At 28.3% G+C, this 27444-nt stretch overlaps 4 protein-coding genes across 5 annotated transcripts; 2 read left to right on the top strand and 2 right to left on the bottom strand.

Annotated features, from left to right (window-relative positions):
- The first annotated feature begins 950 nt into the window (after positions 1-950).
- On the top strand, positions 951-7281 carry LOC111034786 (malate dehydrogenase, cytoplasmic-like). The gene is made up of 9 exons (XM_022316149.1): positions 951-1319; positions 3282-3471; positions 4262-4331; positions 4405-4659; positions 5217-5418; positions 5486-5771; positions 5850-6039; positions 6761-6985; positions 7099-7281. The coding sequence occupies exons 1-9, from the start codon at positions 1229-1231 to the stop codon at positions 7228-7230; spliced, it is 1641 nt and encodes a 546-aa protein (XP_022171841.1). The 5' UTR covers positions 951-1228; the 3' UTR covers positions 7231-7281.
- LOC111034787 (actin-related protein 10) lies at positions 6179-9515 on the bottom strand. Of its 2 annotated transcripts, none has more exons than XM_022316150.1 (8): positions 9236-9515; positions 8889-9038; positions 8702-8810; positions 8390-8642; positions 8096-8310; positions 7830-8028; positions 7638-7759; positions 6179-6311 (listed from the first exon to the last, which is right to left on the bottom strand). In XM_022316150.1, the coding sequence occupies exons 1-7, from the start codon at positions 9304-9306 to the stop codon at positions 7641-7643; spliced, it is 1116 nt and encodes a 371-aa protein (XP_022171842.1). In that variant the 5' UTR covers positions 9307-9515; the 3' UTR covers positions 6179-6311; positions 7638-7640. The 2 variants fall into 2 exon arrangements, with proteins under 2 accessions (XP_022171842.1, XP_022171843.1); XM_022316151.1 differs by lacking the exon at positions 6179-6311 and adding an exon at positions 6756-6953.
- A 293-nt stretch (positions 9516-9808) lies between these two features.
- LOC111034789 (ER lumen protein-retaining receptor) lies at positions 9809-12272 on the top strand. The gene is made up of 5 exons (XM_022316152.1): positions 9809-10376; positions 11267-11456; positions 11535-11604; positions 11668-11920; positions 12012-12272. Exons 1-5 carry the CDS (start codon positions 10286-10288, stop codon positions 12044-12046), a joined length of 639 nt encoding a protein of 212 aa, XP_022171844.1. The 5' UTR covers positions 9809-10285; the 3' UTR covers positions 12047-12272.
- Positions 12273-17132: 4860 nt separating this feature from the next.
- LOC111034799 (uncharacterized protein PFB0145c-like) lies at positions 17133-27432 on the bottom strand. The gene is made up of 13 exons (XM_022316171.1): positions 27384-27432; positions 27159-27320; positions 26933-27071; positions 26740-26872; positions 25640-25791; positions 25436-25579; positions 25189-25273; positions 24656-24728; positions 21650-21824; positions 20173-20359; positions 17959-18211; positions 17525-17598; positions 17133-17365 (listed from the first exon to the last, which is right to left on the bottom strand). The coding sequence occupies exons 1-13, from the start codon at positions 27430-27432 to the stop codon at positions 17189-17191; spliced, it is 1803 nt and encodes a 600-aa protein (XP_022171863.1). The 3' UTR covers positions 17133-17188.
- Between the last annotated feature and the right edge of the window lie 12 nt (positions 27433-27444).

Here is a 27444-nt window from a genome sequence, read left to right on the forward strand (position 1 = left end):
TTTGTGTTGTTTGTTATGGTCCTTAAAATAATATCAATATATCATACATTTATAAATTAAAAACCGGATTTAATTGATATTGCAACTTATTTTGCAGTAATGATAAACCAAATCTGATTAAATGTATAGTTGACACATACTTTATGTATTATGCTGATTTTATTTTATCATGCAATTTTTAGCAATTTTCCACGTTTTTGCAATTTCTTACAATTTTGTGTGTTTAAATTAACTCAGCTAAATGTATTGTGTAAAAAAGCTATTACGATGTACTGAGTTTTCGTTATGAGTAGATAATCTGTGGTTGTACCTTAAAGACATTATTAAGAGCTATTATCGTAACATTTTAAATTGGATTGCTCCTCACAATGAAAACAAGCAAGTTTTTCATCAGATATGGGAAGGTTGAATATTGTTTTGTTTGTGACAAATCTGTCTAGATATGCACCAATCATTGATGTAGAAGTAGTTTTTCTCTGTACAAACACATTTTAAGTAACAGAATACCTATTTAATTTTAATGAACATAATTTGGAAATATATCTAATTATCAATTTTAATTCGAGAAAGTAACATTTGACTAACTTTTGCATTTTTATGTGCAATTTATTACAGCAATTCTTATGTATTTTTTTGGTGAATTGTAGAATTTTAAAATGCAATTTTTGTGTGTTTTCAATGCAATTAAATCCGGTCTTTATTTATATTCGATGACGGTAATAATGTAATATAAATATTTTTACGCGCATAAAGTCATTATTACAATATGCCTAATAATACCATGTCACATCATAACATTCCTTATTTCCTTCGCGTCCACCCGACGCAGTGTGATTTACCGTGAAAAAAGACAGTCCGCTGACTGCCTGAGTCACCGCAGAAGATATCTTCTCTGCGTCGTGAGCCGCACTGAAAACTTAGCGGTGGTTCATTACGATGGAAAGTACTAAGTGCTGATTGGTGACTACCGACCGGAGTACCTACGCACTACGCAGTGGTGAATCGTAGTGTGATCTAGCGGCTCGCGCTGTCATTCTCGTTGCATGTGAGAGCAATGCGGTCCGATTTGTGCGTTACTGCGTAGCACGTTACTACACGATTGGTAGGTATTCGATCAAATATCTCTGGCTCTGGCTCAATCGTTGTGCACAAATACGACGCTTTTGGTCTACGTCCACCGTGCCGTCGGGCCTCCTGACAATTAGCGGTAAAAGTCTCCAAAACCAACATGAACGGGTACAGATTATGCGGCGACATGGTTCACCTGCTAGCCTTCTTGATGCTGCCGGTCGCGATGTGGAGGACCAAATCTTGCGCTGGTAATCATGACTCATGAGCAATAACGAATCAACAAACGTTCCGTATTGTCATAGAACAAGAATAAATAATAACATCATTAGGCAAGTGCTTATCACTTATACCTTGCTCATACCGTTGGCCATGGTCGGAGTTATCAGTCTTGGCTTCTTGCTGTGCCGTTGTGGAGGTGGAACACTGTAAATCCCTCGGTTATCGGAATAAAAATCCCGGGGAAAAAATAACCCCCGACCCCAGGAAAAAAAATCCCCAGACTACAATATTACTCACAAACACATGCAAATGATTGAACAAATTTTTTTTTTAACTTTAATTACCTATTGTAATTACCAACATTATTAATATTTTATTACAAATGTATTCCTACTTAAAGTGTAGTAATATTACTACTAAAATTTAGAAAATGTTCAATTTTTTATAGCTAAGGATTGACAATTTAAAAATTACATATTATCTACGTTTCTTATAATTTTTTGGCTATAATGTAAACAAAATATTATTAGGAAGCGTTTTTACAAGTTGTACTTCGTATAGAATATAGATGAAATATTTAAAATATTATAAAATAAAAATAATGATAATTATCTAACAATAGTTAATGAAGGTACCGAAGTAAAAAAAAAATATTTCGAGTACGTCAAATAATAATAATAAATTAATTATCAAATAATGGTCAATTAATTTAGAGGTAGGTACTCACAGTTAAAAACATAATATACAGTATACAAATATTTTGAATGATCATTTACTTCTAATAATATGTCAAATCACTGTTAATTATTAGATTATCTCCTAATATTGTGGCTTACCAAATTCAACAAATTTGGAATATGTATTTTGCCACTCACAAACCTGACACAAAGTTCAATAGGTAATTTTCATGTGTTTGTGTGAGTAATATTGTAGTCAGGGGATTTTGTTTCCGGGGATTTTTATTCCGCAATTCAAATCGCTCACTCGCATAGAAAAATTACTAAACTTGGTAATCGGAAAAAAAATGAACCAGTAAAAAAACTAAAAAGTCCCACACTAGGAAGATAAAGACCCCTCGGTCTTCTCCAGCTAGTTCGCTGTGAACGTTTTTGTATCCCCTACACATATTTCCGTCCCGTTACTCTAAGGACCCGCCATTGAATATTATAATACTATATAATAACAATATTATGATACCCATCACACAATGGCTAATTCACATTCAAGCGTGCGTGAGGCTCGCCATAATCTGCGTATTTAGTAAATACTATTTACCAACTGTTGCGTATGTAGTACAAGTATTAGAACTCCGTGTATATTATTAAACACTTTTTCATTTTAGATCGTGGGAATTAATATTTATAATCATTGACAATATTCTAATGTAGGAACACATTTTCAATATTTATAAAAATACATAGGCAAAGACCATGTAATTATTAAATACTAAGGTACTAAGTATTGCAGTATAAGTCTTATACTGTTAAATAGGTACTAAAAAATTCCAAAAAATCAGAATTTGAACTAATTCATTATCATAGGAAATATTGGGGGTGAGAATGCTTGGTCTTGGTGAAATACTTTTTGGTAACTAAATAATAAATATAACTGTTATAATATAAGGGTTAAACTATATGGCTTATAGAATCAAATACTACTCTATCTCAATGATTCAAAGAAGGTTATTTAAGTGTGGCTTGCCCACTATCAATAATATTAAAATAAAAACTACATATTAGTTTATTTCTACTTGTAATTTGTTAAACATAAGAAAAAAAAGGTGACTTATTGGTTATCATTGTCCATCTCAGTTTAATTTATCCATAATACTGCTAAAAAAATAATTCTAGTAGGTTTGCAGTAGTACTGGGTAGATCATTATTTTATACTTTTATTACTATTCAGTATTCAATATCTACTAATAACAAGCTAAGCTCACAACTTAAAAATTGCCAACTAATTACAATATTATGTATTTTTATTTGTTACAGGTATTTCGGCAAAATGTCAAATACTTTTTGCACTTGTTTTCTCAGCAAGATATATTGATTTATTCACATATTATGTGTCTCTATATAATAGTGTTATGAAAGTTGTGTTTCTATTATCATCATACGGAACATTATATTTGATGTTTTATACATTTAAGACAACATACGATTACAAACATGATCGCTTTAGGTAAATAAGTATGTAATTAATAAAATAAATCTAAGCGCAAAATACAATTTTCCACCCTCACATTGGTTTTGATAGTTTGATTAGGATTTCGGAATAATAAATTATTTAGTCTATGCCAAAGTGGAGGCTTGCATTTGAAGATTTTCCGTTTTTTTTTTAAATTTACTAAGGATCAACCTTTGACAATCACATTTAAACTATATTAACTTCATTGGTAATGCTTACACCCGCATCATGTTTTCATATATATATTTTATTATATTCTGTTAAGCTGCATGTTTTTACATTGATCACAGATTACAGCGAGTCAGTGATTTAACTTCAAATGTTAGTGCTTAGACTACTGCTTCACAAGAAGTAACTTTTGGGAAACATTTTATTTTTCACATAGATATAAAATATATTGAATTAATTCTTAAATTATAATTAATTTTAATAAAATATACCAGTAGTACCTTGTACCTTTAGGCTACAGCGCAACTTTCATCAAATGTGGAAACACACAATTAGTTTATTAGTTTAGGTATATTATTGGTTAGCTTATGTTACATTGAGTTTATACAATAGATATATATGAAAATCAACTAATAAATTATTAAATTCAGCAGTACCTGATGACTGATACAAAGTAGGGGACTTAAGTAGTTATCAAACTTAAATATATACCTATATAGTTTGAAAAGTTCCAAAAAAATTTGATTAACCTTATGGTTAACTACTGAATTAATATTTTATTCCTCCCAATTTATTATTATATCAACACAAAATCATCTTAAATATTTTTTTTTAGAATCCTGTACTTGATTTCTCCAGCATTGTTAATATCATTTTGCATTGTAAACGTTTATACTATAATGGAGGTTAGTTTCTTGATGTATAAATGTAAATTATAATATAAGCGATATATATGAATAATGTTATTTTTAAATCTAGTTTTTATGGACGTTCAGTGTTGTTTTGGAATCAGTTGCAATTGTGCCACAATTGCTTATGTCAAGAACAAGCAAAGACAAATCTATCATTCCATATTATTTATTTGCCCTGGGCTCTTACAAAGCATTGTATTTACTGAATTGGATTTACCGTTATAATGAATGTGATTTCTTTGATCCAATTTTAATTGTTGCTGGAATTGTGGAAACAATCATCACATTTTCTGGTTACTTATCAATCTTCATAAAACCTAAAGTATATCCAGTATTAATATATTTATGCGTTTATTCATACTACAATTTAAAAAAATATACTATTTCATTTTTTTTCCAAAATGCATTATTATTTTCAAATAAAATCTTTATCAATTCAGTTTTTATACATACCTAAATAATGATTACCATCTTTACATACATTATTTTATTGTTGTATATAAAAACAATAATTATCTAATATTTTATCTATACATCCAAATTTTTTTGTTAGGTGGCTCTTTAATTTAACTTAATTTTTATTTATGCATAAAATAATAAAATATAAGATCAGGGTACAATTTTAAGCAATGTTATATTAGGCTAATGGGTGTGAATTTGATCTGGGTAAGCTTTGATATGAGTAATTAATTTTTCTATTTAATTTAAGAAACTTAATAACTATTTATTTTACTTAGAATATTTCATTGACATTATCGTAATAAGTTTAATACTTACCAATTACCAATATTTAGTTGTCTATTATGATTAAATATACTTAACTTTTTCCAATTACAAAAAGTTTAATTTGACCGCCGTTACATTTTTTTTTTTTAATAGGCTAAAAGTGGACCGATCCGAGTAGTTGTAACAGATGCTGCTGGTCCACTTGCCTACTCTTTGATATTCAAAATTGCCAATGGCGATGTATTTGGAACTAAACAACAAGTAATCTTACATCTTATAGATGAACCTTCAGCAATGGAAGTTCTCGATGGTGTATGCATGGAGATTGATGATCTAGCTTTACCTTTAGTCAAAGGTTTGTTAAGTTTGAATGTTGAAATATAAATATGCGTACTACATACATTTTTTTTTATGATACATAGATTATGTGAAAACAACCAAATTTGAAGTAGCATTTAAAAATGTTGATGCTGCTTTCTTGTTGGGAACAATGCCAAATAGTGATAGGAAAGAACAAAAAGACTTTCTATCATCTAATGTGAAAAAATTCAAATTATTAGGCGAAGCTTTAGACAAATATGCAAATAAAGATGTTAAAGTTTTGGTGGTTGGAAATCCAGCCAACACTAATGCTTTAGTATGCTCTATAAATGCTCCGTCCATACCCAAAGAAAACTTTACTGCTATGACAAGACTTGATCAAAATCGGTATATAATTTGTGAAATTATTACATAGATTAATTATCAAACAATTTTTGATTTAAAACGAACATTGCACTATTGCAGAGCCCAATCTGCTATTGCTATATATCTTGGACTATGTGTAAGTAATATAAAAAATGTTACAATTTGGGGTAATCAATCATCAACTCAATTCCCTGATGTTTTCAATGCATCAGTACAATCATGTGATAGTTTAAAAAGTGTATATGATGCTATTAAGGATAAACAATGGCTTGAAGATGATTTTATTAAGGTAAAGCATTCTATTGAATTTGGGTAAATGTGTATTAATTATTTAATTTGAACAATTATTTTAATTATGATATTAGTAATAAAATACATTACTATTTTCATTACTAAGAATCATAAGCTAAAATATACAAAACAAAATGTAGAAATGTATTAATTATTATTTATAAACAATGTTGTAAATTAGTACATTATTAAATCAATTGTCTTATAAAAAAAACAAAAAACAAAAATCTGGTTGAAATTTGTAGCCGATTGGTGATGTGAATTATTGAACTGAAAAATATTATTGGTAAACAGTATAGTATTAATAAAAATATATTTTCAATATTTGTAAAAATTGTGTACAAAAAATACGAAGATCATAAAATATAAACAACAATTTCTTTTAGAAAACATTAAACATGCATAAATATTATGAAGTACTAGAAAATATACATTTTTTTTAAACATTGACAAAACATGCCAAGCATTTAACTTTTTTATTATTTAAATATGACATTGTATAGCATATATTACTAGCTTGATCTACTATACATTGAGAATATATGAAAATATACTACTCTACTACTTTCAATCCCTATTTATTACCATAAAATATGTATTAACGCCTTTAAAATAATTGGCTTAAATAAAAATTAAATGTTTTCATTGAAATGGTTTATAATGAGGTAAAAAATGTCTTGATTCAAATAATTTACAAGTTTTAATTCATTTCATTTTAGATCATTCAAACTAGGGAAGCCGCTGTCATTCAATCTAGAAAACAGTTGTCAGCCATGTCTGCTGCAAAAGCAGCTGTTGATCACATGCACGATTGGTGGTTTGGAACTGCTGATGGAGCCTGGGTTTCAATGGGAGTTATATCCGATGGTTCATATGGTGTGCCAAAAGATTTGATTTACTCTATGCCAGTAACTATTTATAAAAAACAATGGACAATTGTACAGGTATAGCATTATTAAGGATTGTATTATTTTATTTCTAGAGTTTAACAGTTTATTTGAAAAAGGCTATTTAAATATTAATTTTGGATTTAATGAACTATACAAATTTTTTTAAGGGTCTGAAAATAACTAGTTTTGCAAAGAACAAATTGAATTTGGCGGCTAAAGAACTGCTCTATGAAAAAGAAGAGGCTTTGGAAGTTTCCAATCCTTGTTGTGTGTTACTCTTGACTGAATGTAAAACCTGAGTATTATATTTTGGACATAGTTTTAACATTGAATAATATGCTTTAACATTATTTGGATACTTTTTATTTTTTTTGAAATGTGTTCAATGATCAAATAAAATTTGGTCTCAAAATAATGTACTATTTCTTATTATATCTATTTAAAAGTTAAACCATTCAGGATAAAATAATAAAATATCATTATATGCCTATGTCGGCATGATTTGCTTGTCCTTTTATAAGTGTTTAAGATGACTACTTTTCAAATTTAGTAAATGGCCACTAAAGAAATTAAAAAATATCAGTTATCTAATTTTTCGTTTAAAAGTATTTAATGTTTCTAAAAATTAGTATAACATTTTAGATTTATAAAAAAATATATATATGTATATACATAAAAATTAATAAAAGAAAGGTGCGTTTATTACGATTTATTCAATTTTTTGTCTGGTGAAAGTTGTGGGCCAGTCTGGAACATAATTTTCATTTATATAATTTTCCCTTGTTTGTGAAAGTATGTTCAAATTATTAGTACTTCCAAATATTGATCCTATTGAAAAAGAACAAAAATATAAATAATATAATACAATTAGGTATTCAAAAAAAGTTTATTTATTTACCTCCAAGCCACGCAACATAATTTTCATAAGCAGGTGCTACATGAAATTTGAACTTTGTGATTTTTAAATTGTTATACTTGGGACACTTGAGTTTTTCTACAAGTTCATCTTTTAATCTTGACATGAAACCTTTGGCCATCACTGTCCCCCCTATAAGAACAATATTTTCTGCAAGCTTTAGTCGGATATCCACATTACTCTGTAATTAAAAATAATTACATTAAGTAAGACAAACTTTTAATAAGATAAAAATATGATCGACTAACATTAACTATGGTTTCAAGTATCATAGTGGTGATAGACATTTCATCAATATTTTCTTCAAATAATACATCATGGACTGTTTCCCTAACATCTCCAGGTATTGTTATTGATCTTTCTCCATTTATATGATATTCAACATCAGTAGTTTTTGGTTCAACACTTTGACCTGTGGCTAGAATTTTGCTACGTTTCAATGTAGTCACAAAACAGCATCTAGCTGAATACAAATGACATCATAAAAATAATAGATTAATACAAAATATTATGAAATTAACAAAAAAATATTTATTTGTTACCTTTAATATCTTCAGCAATATTGTCAATCGATTCATCAGGAGATACTTGACCTATATCAATACGAGTTTTGATTTGATTTTCTACAGCTTGCCCCGCCAATGACATTGTTTGCCATAAACGAAGAATGGGTACTCCTTCACATACTGGTATAAGAATAACTTCATTGTATCCTACATCAAGTACTAGGCCGGTAGAAATTCCAAGTGTAAATAAAGAAGCACAATGTGATGGGACAAAACATAGAGATGTAACCTGTATTAAAATATCATATTTTATCATGTTATTTTGCTATAAATGATATAGTACCTTACTTCATAAGTAATGAACAACACTTTAGCAAGTATTTCTTTAAATATTGTTGGTGATAATAATGATTCAACAATTATTACTTTTTTATCTTTAGGTGCCACTAGTGCATATCTAGAAAATAAAAACAATTTTATCTTGCTTCTGGTTTATAATAGGGATATATCGTTAACAAATTTAAATATACTTTACTTGTAAAATAGCATATGAATGAAATTCGTTAGAGCTAATGTAAGTGTCTGTACATCTTTACATTTATATATGTCAGGAATAGGCGAACCATCGATTTCACAAAGAGTAGGTATAATACATCTAGGTGAATGTTCAGTAGCAAATCCAAATCTGAAAAATCGTAGAATTTATGTAATTATAGGTACTTAACTAGGTAATGTGGAGTATGAATACAACAGGAGTGGGATACAAGAATATGAGTTAAATTATTATGCAAGTAATGCCGTTTATTTAAATAACAAATCCATAGTGTCAGTGCATCTTAAATACAGAAATTCTCATTGAATTCGGTTTCAATTCACACTCACTTTGTGTATTTGGTTCCAATATCGATGACGATACATTGTTTTTCCGGCAAAAAGTCCGATTCAATTTTCATCGTTTTAACGAACTCGACAATTGTATTCTAATTGCGATACGTGGTTGTATCGCATAGAAAGACTGAATAAGTATTGTATATTTTGTCTTCTCTAAGTATTGTTAAGCTGTGTGGACTTTATGAGTTCTAACATCTAACTACAAACTTCAAAGTCAAAACTTGGAAGTTCCATGCCTGCGAATAATAATATTGTATTCGTGATAGTAATATTAATAATATTATCGTTCTGTTATCACGTTGATGTTGATTTCATTTTTGCTTATTAATATTTTTTTTTAGTCATGATAGCGCAGCGGCGCGGCGCAGCAACGAGACAGTGTCGTCTGCACGCGGGACTTCCACGAAAATTGCATCGTCCAACTGGCAGCAGTGGACCGTTTGCCGGTACGCAGGCAAACACGGCGCGTCGGCGCGCGACGTCCATCGTACCACAGAATAATAATAATAATAATAATATGATGATGATGATATACATTACACAATATATATGTGTTAGCCGTTCAGTGGGTATACATTCTAGGATTCTTCAGTATCAATTAAGTACGGTAAAAAACGCCGGCCACGTCATTTCGCCATAGCCGAGACCGTGTTATCTCGTCGTGTATTGCATTTTCAGTACATATTATATTTCCTCTATTATTATTATTATTATTATTATTATTACTCGTCGACAGTTTTAAAGAGGTTTGCTTCCGATACAGTACGGGCGCACGTTATTATTACTATCTCCGTTTGATCGGAAAGTTAATATCTCATTCGTTTCCCACCCCTTTCCGCAATCGACCGTTTTTACACGTCCGAAATTCGGGTTTTCTGAGAAGAAGCCGACCGTGCATACTGCAGAGACGGCGTCTGACATCACCCGGCCCGGTCCCACCTGCGACGAGGGGTAGTGAACACTACACGTACACACCTGTAACGATTCGTCACCGTTCTAGTTTTTTGAGACGGTGACCACCGCCGTCAGCAAGTTACCAAGATGAACATATTCAGACTTTGTGGTGATCTGTCACATCTGCTGGCCATCCTGCTGTTGCTCGTCAAGATATGGAAGACCCGATCTTGCGCCGGTAATTCCACTCGATGTTATTTTCATCGATACTTAGGCACTGGTCACCCATCCGCTGTTAAATTCGTGAACACAAACATGTGGAAAAATAAAGTAAATTCGAGATCTCTGCACCCTAATACCAATGACATGGTGCAAAGATATCTGTGTGCCTACATATTATATTATTTTCTCACCGGTTTGTGTTGACTTATTGTTAACAGTAGAATAATATGCATGCAACGCCTCCCCGACTAGTGGCATGCGTGAGTCCGGGTGTGCAGCATCTGGGTCCAGAGTCTTCGCCTGAGTTTGCAGCCACCAATGACTGACATAAATAGTACCTGTACTGTCTATAAGATCCGAGGGATGATACAAATGAGTTTTGTGTATTGTCTTCGATAGTCTTATTACAAACAAAATATATGTATAATATGGAAACATCAAATTATTATTTGCATCAATTATTTCACCAAGTGTCCATATTAAGTGCCTTTTGATACCTACCTACTTGTTGAAATTATTTGCCTACAACCTATATCTATTGTTTTTATTTCTATTTCTATTTCATTTCACAAACATTATGCTTAAAATCTATGACTATGAAGGATACATATTTTTATCAAACCACCTTATGCTGTAATTTGATTAGAAACATTTTATGTGCATTATTAAGTACCTATTTATGTGTGATATTTTAAATGGTTTGAACAAGTATTAAATCTCTTCTTCAATTATCTTCTATTTAATTTCGAGACATCAGAACCATTAAATGTGATGACCAGTGTTTAAATACCTACCTATCTATTTAGTTTTATTTTTAAAAATAGCATTAATCTATGTATTTTTAGTACATAAATAAAGTACAATAAATATGACCCAAATTATTAATGAATTTTTATTTTATTACAGGCATTTCGGGAAAATCTCAAATACTCTTTGCAATTGTTTATACGACAAGATACCTGGATTTATTCACTAGTTTTGTATCTGTATATAACAGTTTTATGAAAATAGTGTTCCTATCAGCATCATATGGAACATTATATTTAATGTTCTTCAAATTTAAGCCAACATACGACCATAACCACGATAGCTTCAGGTATATTATATGATTAATTCAAAAACGTACATTAATTTTGTATGTAATATATTTAAAATACTTACATTTTTTTTTCAGAATTTTGTACTTAATTGTACCATCGTTGGTGCTTTCATTTGTCATTGTTCATGTTTACACTGTGATGGAGGTTAGTTTTTAAGTATAAATATAATCTATGCATACAAATTACAAATATTATTTTTAATTTTAGATTTTGTGGACGTACAGTATCTATTTGGAAGCAGTAGCAATTATGCCACAATTATTTATGGTATCTAGAACTGGTGAAGCTGAGACTATTACTTCTCACTATTTGTTTGCACTGGGTTCTTACAGAGCACTGTATATATTGAATTGGATTTACCGTTATTACACAGAAGATTTTCTTGATATGATTGTAATTATTGCTGGAATTGTGCAAACCATCTTATATTGTGACTTCTTTTATCTCTATATAACCAAAGGTAAATATAACTAATATGTATTCATATGTATTATTTTTATAAATCTAAGGATGTTCTATTTATTTTAAATTATTGTTAATTTTTTTTTCAGTTTTAAAAGGTAAACGACTGTCCTTACCTGTCTAAACACGGAAGGAAAACCTCAGACCAAAGTGTCAGTATAAAACAGACTATTTACACATAATTGTCATGTCATATGATTTTTTTTGTACATAAATAAATAGCTTACATTTGTTGTAAGATGTTACAGTAGGTCATTGGATACCTTATAAATACGAGAAATATTTTATTTTAGTTCTAAACTTAAATTATTTGGGAAATTATACCAACATATTATCAATTATGATAACAATTTTTCTGTTTTCTTTTTTATAGCACAATATTTTCAATATAAAAGTATATGTATATATTGTAAATATATATATATATGCTTATATTTATAAAAGTTGATTTATATATTAGTGATCCTTATTAAAAAAAAAAGGAAATATCCGCATTTTATTATTTATTTAAATTATTAATGTTTTTGTGTAAATCAAATTTGGCATGTTTACAATTTTTTTATTGTATAAACATAATATGTTTGTTTTATTTATTAAACAAATTCCTTTTTCATTTATAATTATTATTATGTTATTAAAATCATAAAGTTTTATTAAATATTTATATTTCCTCAAACTGTTAATATTTGTTAATGTAAGTTACTGAATTTATTAAAATGAATTTTGAAATATTTGTAAATATGTTATTTTTCCAGACTTCAAAATATGTTTTATATAAATACAGTAGAAATTTGACAGTTAAAAATATAAATATTGAAATATTTAATATTCTGTACACTACTAATGATAACTATTCTTAGTTCTGCAGTGACAGAACTCAACATTTCAAAAAAATTAACTTTTGAATTGAATTTTTACTGTACATAACCTTATTTACAATTAAAATTGTTATAATTTATTTGTATTACTTAACATTTTAGTATCAAAATTAAAAACATGTTAACTTATAAGAGAAAATAGTAAATTGGTTAACACACATTACTGGTAATATGTTTGTTTTTTTATGACTCCTATCATAGAATGATAATAATGAAATATTATAAAATGTTTATTGTGTTTAAAGAAAAAACAAAATATTCAAACATATCCATATTAATTTATTTACCATTTTACAAAAAATTATTAATAAGTAGTTACTTATGAATTAATTTTTATATATCTGATGAAGTATGATAATTAATAAACTATACTATGGTAAAAGAGGGATTAAACTGGACTAATCACTATTGTGATTTGTAGCTGTTAGTTAGGAACTCTGGCAGTTTAAGTTGAAGGAAACATTTTGAACAATTAAACATTTGGAGTTTACAATATTCAATTAGTATTAGTCTCCTTATTTAATTTCAAAATATATTTAATCCACATTTTGTTCAAAACACAGTATTTTTCTATATTTGTCCTTGATTTTTTTCAAAGGGATTGCATATATCTAACCACCTTTAATTTCAGAAAATTCTTTATAAATATATTAAATATGCGTTGGAATAACTCTGTTAGTTCATTAACTCTACACACATACTGTGAAGTATATTCAGAAACACTGAAATGCGGCACAATTATATAAAAAACCGGTTTTATACAATATTTTCCAGTTTCTGTTAAGGTCAATGACCTGCATAAAAACAACGGTACAAACACGTACGTAAATATAAGGTAGTATTTAGTAATACAACCATAGAGGATTATTGGATTTAGTTTTACTGTAATAATATGGTTACCAAAGGTAGATTGTAACATTTGAAAATGAAACAATGTGTATAGGGGGAGAGGTGATTTTAAAACATGATTTATGTACATCAAAATATTTTATACACTATGCGTCTATGCGTCAACAATCCTAATTATCAATATGATTATATTATACGCGCCACTTCTGGCCGGTCAACATAACAATCAAAGTTTTACTTAGAGGGGAGATTAGAAACACATATTTATATAGTTCAAGAGGGTGGGGGTGATTTATAATTTTTTAGAATTTTTATATGTAGGTATCAGTTTTTCATGCATCGTTATCATACACGCCCCCCATTGTTCTTACAGAAATTTCAAACTATCGAAAATTCATAGGCGCAATTTTCAGATTTTGGCAATTTCCTTATTATTTTCTTCTATACGTAGGTAATACAATAAATATTATTTGTAGCTCGTAGGGTTTTGAACTGTTTGCTATTACGTAGAATCTATAGGCATTGGCTCAAATAGGGGGGGCTTGGACCCTCTATTAGACCCCCCCCCCATTTTCCTACCGCAGCACACACAGAAGTACCTGCCTTTAGAAAGGATTACGTTTAATTTAGCTTGCTTAAGGAGGGGGTTGAATATGGATATCTAGGAGTGACATATAAGGTTAGTACAGAGAAGACTTGACTGTTTAGTTAGCGATTGGATTTGAAGTCCAAGAGGCCATCGACGAGATTGTTTAGTTGGGTCCCGGAAAAAAAGGTTGTAGGTAAGTGGAGTCCCGAAAAAAGGTAGTAGTTCATTACATTTTTTAAATACATGTAATCACCTTTATTAGAAGTCGATGAGTTTTATATTTATGGCATAAATAAAAATAAAAATATGTTTTATAACATTATGTTTTAAATAAAATACACACGGTATGAAATAAATAATACATTTAGTTTCTATTATTATAATTCAATTAAAATATATGAGTTTTTTAAAATATTTTTTTTTTTTATTGAACTTAATACCGACGACTATGGCCATTAGCTGTTGTGGTGGTTATGAACTGTGGTAGGGGTAAAATTGGGTATGGTAGGTTGTCTTTACGGTTGTTACGGTAGGTAGCAAACACGTGTATGTGTGGCACTGTGGCAAGAGTTGTAACTACTATGAAACCGGGTGGTCACCCATCCGGGAGCTAGTAGCTATGGCCGTTACTTATTCCCAGGCGCATTCCGCGACTGGTAACAGCCAACGCGCCACGCCAAGTCACTTTTTATAAAATTATTCTCTTGGTAAAGACTTAAATGATGAGGATTTAACAAACTCAAATCGGGTTATCGTATTAATGTATACTATATAGTGTATTTTGCCGGGACGCAACTTATCTTCTTTATTTATTTACCTGTGACTCAACTTACCGCTTTCAAAATTTTGTGGGCACCGGTGCGGACAGGACATTTGCGGTCGGCACTTTTTCGTGCCATTTGCGGTCAATTTATTTCTATTTACCTGACTTTAAAATTTGGATGCTATATATAATATAAATATATATAAATATATTGCAGTAAACTTAATTTGTGCCAATATGTATATATTTATTATTTAATTGCACTTTAACTTCCCTTCACACTTTTCAAGGTTTAGGGCTGACAGTATTTTTTACTGGCGTGTTTAAAAGCTTATTATAAATAACTCATATAATAATATATTTGTTATTTGTGTCAAACGCATTACATAATAGGGTACTCATTTGTTTTAAAACCTTATAACAATTATTACAAAAAATGCACATAATAATACATTTGTCGATCACATTACATATAAACATAAAATATTGATACTAACATACATTACTAATAAACATACATGTACATAAACATAACCTTATTCTAGTTTTTGAATAGCAGCTATTTTTTTTAAGCATTTCACTAAATCGTTAAGAGTATCTATGCAATACTCTACTAATGTTTTTTTTAATTCTTTTGTCCAATTGTATTTACATCTTTTTTCCCCTTTATCTTTCATATTTAAGTAGCTTCTTGTATATAAAAGTTCCGAATGATCAGCTTCTTTTTAAGACAGTTATACAAATTCTTAAACGTTGGTCGTGGTGTATTTAATATTTTATTAAGTTTACTATTCCAATTTCCAACCCTATAGGACCTTTAGTTGTCTCTACTTCAAATGAATTATTAATTTTAATTTGAACACTAAAACACTGTAATACTGACAGATCGAACTGTACCAATGCGTATACAATGCTAAAAACTGAGTAAATGTTACCGACGATGTTTTCGACTAATAATAAAATGTACTTATGTACAGATATAATAAATATATCACTATATCAGACGTTATTGCCTTATCGATTATGACATCGAATATGCATAATCAACCAAAAGGCTGCATCACAAATAGGCTTATCCCGTATATAAATAATAATTATAAACTTTTTAAACAAATTTTCATAATATAATATGTATTTAGAATATAATATTATTACATATAGCACCTTAAATAGTATAGTCAGGTAAATAGAAATAAATTGACCGCAAATGGCACGAAAAAAAAGCCGACCGCAAATGTCCCGGAACCTTTCAAAATGTACACAAATTATCGTGGGCCCAATTTACCTAGGCCTGCGGTCGTCACGTCGCACCGCCATAAATCCGTCCGGGTAGGAATGTAATATACAAAAACACACGTATGACTAACCCCGTTATTACGACACTGCCCACTCAATGATAACATGGATACATTTTAATTTCATAATCCCAAGAAAAATATTTTTCCGAGCTATGTCAATGTCGTTTTAAAATAATAATCAAATATCGAAAGAGTACAGGTAGTTAAAAATTGATTTTACTACTGAATAAGTGTCATCGTGGGCTAGAATAGGGAAATTTTATTAAGGGGTACATTGTTTACTTATACAAAATTAGCGTTCCTGTCTCTTTCTATACTTATAGGTGTAACGAAAAAAATAGCAGAGGTGCTCTAAGATTCTTAATAATTAGTTGAGGTATTTGAAGTTTGATAAGTGGAGTGGCACAACAGTCACACTGGGGGATCCCTCGAAATGTTTTGCAGATATACTTACTAGTATTCTATAACCAGCAAATATGAGCAATACCTACTAGATCGATATTCGACTATAAAAAAATAGAAATTCTCAGAAAAATATTCAGCAGTATGAAATTAAAATTGGATATATGTTATTCAAAATAGTAAAATAGTAAAAAAAATCACAATAAAAATCGTCAAATGGTAAATGCCAAACGTGTTCCGCCGCACTGGGTATTTTTTTATGATATTAAATTTAAGAGGTAAGACAAAACTGAGGTCTGAGACTACAGTGGTGACATACGGGTTATATTGAACTGTTTTCGTGCACTGCACTAGCGTCAAACGATAACATTTCAAATTTTAAACCAAACAAACATTTTAATTGTAATTGTAAATTATAATTCTTTGGATACAGTTGTATTATATTATATATATAGATCTATATGCATCTGAAATATAAAAGATATAATTATATTTTATTTTTCTTCAGTTCCGTTTCAAGAGTTGCATTAGCGGTGGTTATTTCTTTAAGTTTTTCATTCAAATTATCTATTTGAGACTTTAATTTTAATTCATTGCGTTCCGAATTAGTTTCTATAGTTTCGGCTTCTTTGTTTAATTCATCGATCTCTTTATTATACGAATTCTAAAATCCAAATATATTAAATTCAAAAATAAATACAAACATATACAATTGTATTAGGATATTTTAAACCTCAAAGGTATGTACGTGAAAAAAAAACTGTAAATTTCAATTATAAATTAATATCGTAAAAAATAGGTGAATACGATCAAAAAAACGTACCATAGAGCTTATAACTTCTATCTCTTCATTGGCTAACTGTTTCAATGTTCCATGGTTATTTTGACGAATTAACTCTAAAATAAAAAATGTTAATATATTCATTATTTTTACAAAAATCTAAGTAGATCCCTATTAGATGAATCTCTACACTTATTGCGATGATTGATGACGTATGCGGTTATACAGATGTATTGCAGCAATGAGTGTGGGCCGATAATAATAAATTACTACCTACATCTATTATTACAGTGTTAATTAATAAAATATTTTTCAATATAATTACGTCTAAATACGTCTATAATCAATGTCAGTCGATTACACATTTTAAATACCCAATTCAATGGATCGACAAAATAATATTCATTTTATAAAATATTGTATCGAAGTTTTTAAACCTAAACTATTATATGTAACTTAGCAGACTACTTATTTACCATTGATAGCATTTTCTATAGATACATTTATGTTCGAAATCTGTTGTTTAAACGTCTGGTATGTTTTTATGTTATTTTTAAAAGACGCAATTACATTTCTTGATCCAATGATATCATTGGATTTTTTTTTAACTATTGTTTGAACAATCGATTTTTTTCTTTTAATTTCATCCATGATTATTTCTTTACGTTTCGTTAGTAATTCGTCATATCTATTCTGATTTGTTTTTAGCTTATCATATAATAACGTCACCTGAAATTTTATAAATTGTGTTAAGGTTTGAGTAAATACATTTTTTTTTTATCAATGTAATAACTAATAAGTAATAACACATTAGAGAATTGTAATGGAAGTATGGAACTCATCGGTTCTACCAATATAGCATCGAATCTGCCTGTATAGATATACATAATATACATTGCAACTTAGTTTTAGGTCTCTAAACATATTATCCCTGTTGAGTCCGTTCGTCTTTTGGTAAGTACCAGTACCTAAATGACTACACAGTTATGTACGTTTGTATTAAAATATTTTATTAAGTTTGCTTATATTTCTTTTGCATAAGCATTTATAATATAGATTCATACCATCCAAAATATTAATGTTATCAAATTTTGTTCGAATTGTATTTGGAATAATTAAAATGTATTGCGTTTATTAAAATATATTTAGAAACCAAAAATTTAGCACGCTCGCAGAGTAAGGTTTCTAAACTTATTTGTTTTTTTTTTGTATTCATGATTCTTTTTAAATGGAAATTCAGCAAAAAAAAAAACTTGAATAATTCAATTAAATATATGATAGGTCGCCATTATTTAGCCTTGTAATGCGTAGACATTAATGGTATACAATTCATTCTCATAATGTTTATATGACTATTGACTCGTGTGATGGGCTGTGAATTTCTGTTACACCTATGCTATGTTCCTGGAAGCGGCTATATAATAATTTTAAGTAATTTCCTTAAGATAAACGTTGAAATGTATACCAATTAACTTGTGCCTTTATCTTATAATATAAGCGCCAAAAGTCTTAATTTAGCACATATTTATCTCGGTACGACAAAAACTGCTTCCACACATTGTTTGTTGGTAGGTATACTTGGTCCTCAAACGGCTACAGTATTCGTCGGTAAGTGTCGAATAGAGAGGACGGAGGATAGGGTGCGAAATGGGATGGTCCCCAATGGCCTAATAACCAGAAGAAATATTGTATATGATTTATGAAAATTGGAATTTAAATTGTAAACTTGCTAGTAGCTGATAAGTAATAACCATCATTACTTATAAGAGGTATGTTTACATACGATTCTATTTTTAGAAATAGATTTCCATTCACTGTTGTATTCACTTGCATATTTACACTATTTGAAGGAGTTTTTCAACATTATACAAGTTGATTAAAAACGTTTTTAAGAAATCAACAAGGAAATGTTATATTATATTGTCAGGACTTGCTTTGATTACGATTCATCATAATATAACATACAAAAAAGATGAAATATTGTCAATATTGTTTCCAAAAAGTGCATAAAAAATTAATTTACATAATATTTATAAAATATAATACAATAATAAATAGTTATAGAAATGAAATTGAGTAATCACTATTTCTTTTTTTTTGCTTATCTCACAAGTATAAAACCACCCGGCTCTCCCTAAAACAGTTTTTAGTTTTTTTTTTAAATTTTCATATATTCAACCGGCTTACAAAGTAAAAACAGTACACAATAAGGATAACAAAGAGAAAAAAATGTACAAAACATGAATCAAATGAAAAGGAAACCATTATTTTAGTTATAACTATTTGTTAGGTAGTGCTATATGCTATTGACTAGAAGATAAATTGGCCCATACTGAAAATAATTCCTAAATACGCCACTGTGGTATAATACCTATATTAATATTATAATTGATAATATTATTATGGGTACGCCAACCGACTAAACCAGGGCTATAACTCTGCAGGTATATAACTATATTAAATTTAGGTGAAAAAAATAATAAAAAGTATATAATAACTAATATAATGTATATAATATATTGTTATCGCGTAACAAATTAATAAGAACATTAATTACAACGATTTGCAATATTACTGTACAAAAGAGCTGGTTATGTACCTAATCTAGGTACTAGGTTATACCTTATACGATTAAAATAATTTATTGTAATAAACAATCATAAGTCGAACTTGGTTTTAATACAGTTTACCTTACTCGATTGCTCGTCATCGGGTAACTGTACTAGGTACGAATCGCTAATCATTTGAGTTGTGTACTTTTGATAAGTTGTCTGGATTAACAAATCCAATGAATGCAGTTTGTCGTATAGCTTTTTGATATTTTTAGTTGTTACGGACAGTTGAATGTTAGACTTGTGAATTGTGTCTTCTAAATTCCTGTATTGATATAATATTTTGTTAACAAATATTATAATACAAAATGCTTTTATGTTTGATTAAATTGTAGTTTAAATACATATATTAAAAAAAAAAACAGGCAAGTGGGTAACGCTCTGCTGTATATTATTGGTTGTTTAGATAAGTTACTGTAATAGTGTAATGGAAGTGTTAAATTTAAATTCAATGATATAATATCATTGTACATTTATACACCGAAAATGATTCTGAGCGAAGACTAACTGTTAGCCAATAATATTACAAAATATATTTATTATATTTTATAATATTATTAGATTTAAAGTAATTTATTTTACTATAAAGCATTAACACTACAGTAGGTAAAATTAATTTTTGCTGAAAAAAAATACATTTGAAAATGTCATATCGACATCATTATCATAAAATGATATATTTTAAAAGTTTCAGGTACCCAAGAATAATATTTTTAAAGTGTAACTAAAATCGTTATTCTTGGTTTTAATACCTAGTTTCGTCCAAATTTGAACTTGGATATAAAAAACTGTGTTTATATAATGTGAATCACATTGTATAGTATTAGAACATACCTATTTTTCCATCGTCTGATTATGTCGACTTATCTCATAGGTATTCAAGTAGGTACCTACGGGTCCAACAGCATACCTTACATAACAATCACTTGTTAATATTATAGTAAATATAAAAGACCTCATAAACCTCATCAAAAATGATGTTATCCCTAATGACTACTTTTCCTTCTTCGATCATTTACCCTCAGCTAATGGAATTAGAGACCAAGCTTTATGGAATTTGTACGACAAACAAGAAACTTCGGACTAACATTAAAGTTAACTAAGCATTTTTAATTCCTTTCTCAAACTCATTTAAATTTTTTAATTCTTTCACTGAAATGTTAAAATTAATTTTTACATAATACATATTTGTGTTCTGTTATTTTATATTGCAATTTCGAAGAACAATAAAAAAACGTTTTGATATTTTTATTTTTTAATTTTCAGTTTTATGTTGAAGGTGTATCTTTTGTGCATAGAAGTCCTATGTCTGACTTTTGATTTTTTTTAATTGATTTTGATAGTAAATAGTAAAAGTAACTTAAACTTCCTATTTTAATTCTAATACTTCATAATTAATATTTTATTTTGGATAGTAATTATAAAAAAAAGAAGATTTGTTCTAGTTTCTAGTTTTAAAAACTATACAATCAACAAAACTTCTTTAGTGATTTCCCAAAAATGAAGAAAATGGACATGGAACTTGTGTGCTTTTAGGTATACATTTTATACTCACTGAATATTTTTTTTGTATTCAACTCCTATATAATCATTCTTTTGATAATTGTTCATCATCAGCTTATTCCTCTTCTTCGATTCAAATAATTCGTCATTTAATGTTTTTAGAACTCGTTTGTTTGTATCCCGTTTTGTTCGAACATCATTAATAAAGAAAATTGTACTTTTTAAATCTACAAATTGTTTTTATATTTCAATATTTAAACCTTGAATAACAATTAATAAATTAAAACAGAAAATAGGCAATTACAACCATTTAATAAATATTAACTGACAATTAGTTATTATAACAATTACATTTAGCTAATTTCGTGCCTATCTAAATAGCATTAACGATTAATAAAGCTTTGTAAATACGACGAGCAACACGAATTTTTATCATTGAATTACAATTCAATAATGGTACAATTTACTGTTTTTACCTTGAAATTTAAATAATTTGTTGTATTTACCTTATAGTTTAACACTTAAACAAGTTTATATATAATAATTTATGGTTTTTACCTTTAACAATAATTTCAAATTAACATTATAAAGAAGATAATAATTCATAATTTTAACATACATAGTTGTTAATAATATAATGCTTGTACTTTATAACAGTTGTGTATCTCTGTTCAGAGTTAACTTATTTTTAACATTTATTATATACGGCTATACATTATAGGTACATACTACATACAGACCATCAGTATGACAGTATATGATATGTTCAGGGGTAGACTGGATGTTTTTGATCCAGGGTGCAAAATTAATTAAAGGCACATACATATATATTTGAGCCCATGTAAATTTCAACACAATTATTTAGTCAAGAAATCATAAATCATAATAAATAATCGTAATTATTATAAAATATGTACCTAGCCAACTAGGTATGTTATGTTATTATCTTTTAAACTGTGAACTAAAATAATGTGATACAATTTGTAGATATTCTAACTTTTAAGTCTAATATTATCCACTATTATAATTATTTATAGCGTTCTCCAACACTATTTTTTCCCATTTTGAATTTTTGAACTTATTTGGTTGACATATATTATTAAGTTCTACATAAGGAAGACCTTACAATGGCCGAGTTTCTATGTACTCATTACAGGTAAAAAAATAAAATTGGCGGAGTTTACATTAGATCTTTTCATTACCTTTTTATCTAACCAGTATTCTGGAGGAGTTTACATGGGGACATATTTTTAAGTTCACTAAAATTAGAAAAGAGTTATACATTACGATAGGTAAAAATTAAATTTAAGAAAGGACTCGACAGGAGTAATCGGGCCGAATCATGAATACGAATGAGGGCCCGGGGTTCTACTTGGTTTATAGCACCCTGGGCCAGTCTGCCCCTGGATATGTACATGGTATATAGCATTATAATTGATACAATATGATGTTTCAGCCTTATATTTTAAAGTTAAGATTTTAACACATTATTGAATACAGGTAACAATTATAGGTAACGTAATTATACATATAAAATTCTTAATATAATAAAGGGAGCGTAGTCGGACGGGGGTTATCCCCCTCCAACAAATATTTGTGTACCCCTTTAATATTTTTCTTGTTTCCATTATCAAAATTATTATCTAGACTCTTAAACATTTAAAAATGGTGTTTTGGATTCCAATAAAAAGGATAATGATTATTATAGTAGTATAACTTTGGAAGACGAAAAAATGTGTATTGAAACCTGTTAATTCACAAGTGTAAATTATGACAGGTAGCCCATAACAAAACACATAGAAGTTCATAACCAAGTAAAAGAAGCTTTAGGCTATGTATCGAATACAAACGTGGGTATAGCCAATGATAGGTTCGTCCATGGTAAAACAGTTTTGAGGTTATTCATTTATATATTATTTATAATGACAAATAAATATCAAATACAATTGACGAATAATTGAAGTAAATCATTAATAATTGTTACCTATAGGAATAGTTTGTAAATTTTTGGAGAACTTGATATGCCCTTTATTATACTAAAAGTATACTCTTTCTATACCAGTATACTCTTTCATAGTTCCATGTTATTCCACTTCCACCTATGACTCCTACTATATCATGTCTAAAATATAACTGAATATAATTATACATTTAAATGAAATATTAAACTGAAAATCTTCAATATATTATGAATTTTTATACGTAAAATGTATTAATTAATTAAAAATTAAAACATAATTTATTTTGGTAACATTAGTTAAATATAATAAAAGAGAAAACCAGTTTAAAATTGGTAAAAGTGTTCACAGTAAAATATTTTTGAACAAATAATCGTTTGAGCACAAAATAATTTTTTAAAAAAAAGATTGAATTGAAATTTTAAATACAGCTTTTGGTTTGGTAAATAATATTATGTAATAATATGCATATACAAATGAGCAATTATTATTGGCGTTTTTGATTCTATAAATTTAAATTGAACACTGTTTTAGGCTACCGTTGTATCCGTGGCTATAATTTGTGACCCAGTCATTATTATTATTATTATACACGATACCTCCCGCCTGGAAACACTAGGTATATAACTGAGCTATCATTTTTACTTAATTTACAGATTTATATAGAATTAATAAGTATTTTCATGACAACATGGTAGGTATTTTTCGAGAGTTGATTAATATTAATATCATTAAAATAATTCATTGAATACATTTTTGGAGAAATCCTCAGGTCAAATGTACACGAAAAATACAAGCTAAGTTTACAGATGTCGTACTTTATATTATATTATATTAATTTAAAATAAATTAAAGTTTGTAATGTCTATTGACTTATAGGCTCTGCAATATACAGGAAGGCCCCTTTTACTTGACTAAATATGTTATTATTTGAATTTTGAAGGTACACGAGTTGAGTACTGAATATTGAATTAGTTAAATATAGGTATTAGATCGTACTAGTATACTATATACGCTATTATGAATTCAGACCGCAATAATAGGCAGGTGTTATTATTACTATAATATATAAGTGTATAATATATTTTTGGAAATCATACTTGCAATAATCTCTTGTTCCATAAAATCTATCTTGTTCATTAACGCATTTATAGAGGTCAATGTATTGCAGTTCTATAAAGCAGCATTTACACAAATTCGGTTAATATACATAAAAAATATCTTACCTAACTCTTGTATGAAAAATTAATAAGCATACAAATGTCGCAAGATTACTATAAACAATTAGTAGTGTTTAATACCTACATTTTTTTGAATAGTAATATAAAACACCTATAATAGTACCTTTAATACTTACAATACAAAGTACGTAACTACTACGTATAACACGACACATATATTTTTAAATATTTATAATATTTTATATATTAATAGAAACAACGTTGGACAAGTATATTATATTCAAATATATCAAAAAATTATTAGATAGTTCAACAATCATCAAATATTCAATTGGAGTTGAAAATTATTTCATTGGTTCTAGTGGAAGTCAAATATCCATCTTCTTAATTTTATTGTATAGGTACTTAAAGGGCACATTAATAATTGTAAATTGAGATAAAAAAATTATTACCTGTCGATAATCGAGAAGAAATGTTTCATTCGCAAGATTATGTGTTATCAGAAAATCAGGCCAATTAACGTCATATAATAAACTTCTAGAATACAAAATCTTAAGTAGTCAAATCAATATTCTGATGTAAATTAAAAATTATTAAAAACATGAGTGTTAATAAATTGAGCATAATAAAGTTAGTTGATATACAAAACATTTTAATTTTTAGTTACATGTTTAAAATTATGTTAAGAAAATCACTCACTTGCTATGTGTAAATGAGTTTAATGGTGTCAATACGTTCGTTTGTTTAAGAGAATCGATCATTTTCCTTAGTTCCTTATACATATTTAAAAAACTTAATTCTGGATTGATCATATCCTCACTTAGATTTTGTTTCGAATATTCTCTAGGAAAAAATTTGAATTACGTTTGAAGTTATTTGTAATATTATTTACACATAATTTACTTTTCACTATTTTCAAATTCAAAATCCAAAAGAATTTCTTTTGTAACTTCTTTAATACTTGTATCTAGTTCGTTAACGATCAACTTAAAGTCAGTAACTCGGTTTTTTAATTGACTTTCGATAGAATTAATTTGTAGCAATATTTCCACAATCTGGTGTTTAAGTATTAAATTTAAATGTTTAAGTACAAATAATTAGTAGGTAACGAACAAGAATTTAGTTGAATAAAAAATATTATGTATTACTTATTAGCACCCGATTTATTCATTTATTATTGTACTTCACTACTTTCATTTTTATATACTACCTATAAATATGATGATTATTATTGTTAACTTGTTGTTAGCACCATTTTATTTGTACCACGATGGGTATTATTAAATGTCGGTTAAGTTGGTTAGGTTATAGAAGTATATTCTTTATAAATATGAAATAAATATACAAGATCCAACTTAGTGTACCTAATTGGTGTATAAAATGTAGTTTTATGAATATAAATATACGAAGTTTAATAAGCAAATTCAGGCATTTGGTTCAGTGATTTAACTGATGAAGTCATAATATGAGCTGTTAAATTAATTGTATAAAAATATTTATTTAATAAAATTGAATAATAGAAACCATTATACCAATTTTCGGATAATTACTTTACAAAGAATTATTCAATAAATACTTATTCGGTTTAGAATTTATAATTTCAATCATATTATCATATCATCAATAATTTTATAGTAAATAATATCTAACTATATACTGTATCTGCATGTCTTTTAAGAATAACATCAGGTGGCGACCGTTTTTCGTCCGGTTTGGTCAGGCTCAGGCACAACCGTCAATTAATCGGTTTTCGTCTAAATTCATCGGCATTTTCGTCTCGGCCAAAAAATTGGTTTACCGTATCAATTTTAATAAAACACAAGCAAAATAAGCGGTTGTTGGAATAATAAATAGAACGTAAGTTAGCCACAGAGGCGCATTGTCGCCGAAATACGATGAAGAGTGTTACTCTCATATGGGACAGAGACACAGAATATACAGTGGAATCTGATAGAATTAATATAAATAAAAAAATAATAAATTAATTGAAACTTTTGATATACTTTTGCATTTTTTATGGTATTTTGCGAATGTAACTGATTTTGTACGTTTGATGATGTATCTAACGCATTTTGAACTTCTTGAAACATAAGTCGAGCTTGATCAATTTCTCCTTTGATTTTTCTCTGCGACAGTCTATAGTGAATTTAAGATTAAAAATCTGACGGAATGTATTATATATTAATACAATAATACCTCTGAAATAAATGTGTTGTGTTTAGTACATTTAATAATTTTTGTTTTGATTCAAACATTGCTTTGTGTTTTTTAAATTTTAGTTCCTTTGATTTTACTAGTTGAGTGTTTGATGACTCTTTATAATATATGTAACTATCTAAAAATTAATTTCCAACACATATTAAGACTATAGAATATAATATTTTAAGTACTAACATTTATTTAATATTAGTAGTTTTACTACCTGATATTTCTTTATCAGCTCCTAAATATTTGTATACTATATCTGCTTTAATTATTCGTTCTTTAACATCCAAAATCGATGCATGAAATTTTTCTAATAATCTAAGTTCACTCAACATATTAATATGCATACTTTTTTTGTAATCGAACTCGAAAGGTTGTTCTAGTTAAAACATTAAAAATACAGAAAATATGATTTGTAAATAATAATTGAAGGATATACTACTTGTTAGTATTGATGTAATATAATCAAAAATTAAATTAACAGGGACCATCTTTATAAACTA

The sequence above is a fragment of the Myzus persicae genome, unplaced genomic scaffold (genome assembly GCF_001856785.1).
Source record: "Myzus persicae strain clone G006 unplaced genomic scaffold, MPER_G0061.0, whole genome shotgun sequence".
Lineage (NCBI taxonomy): Eukaryota > Metazoa > Arthropoda > Insecta > Hemiptera > Aphididae > Myzus > Myzus persicae.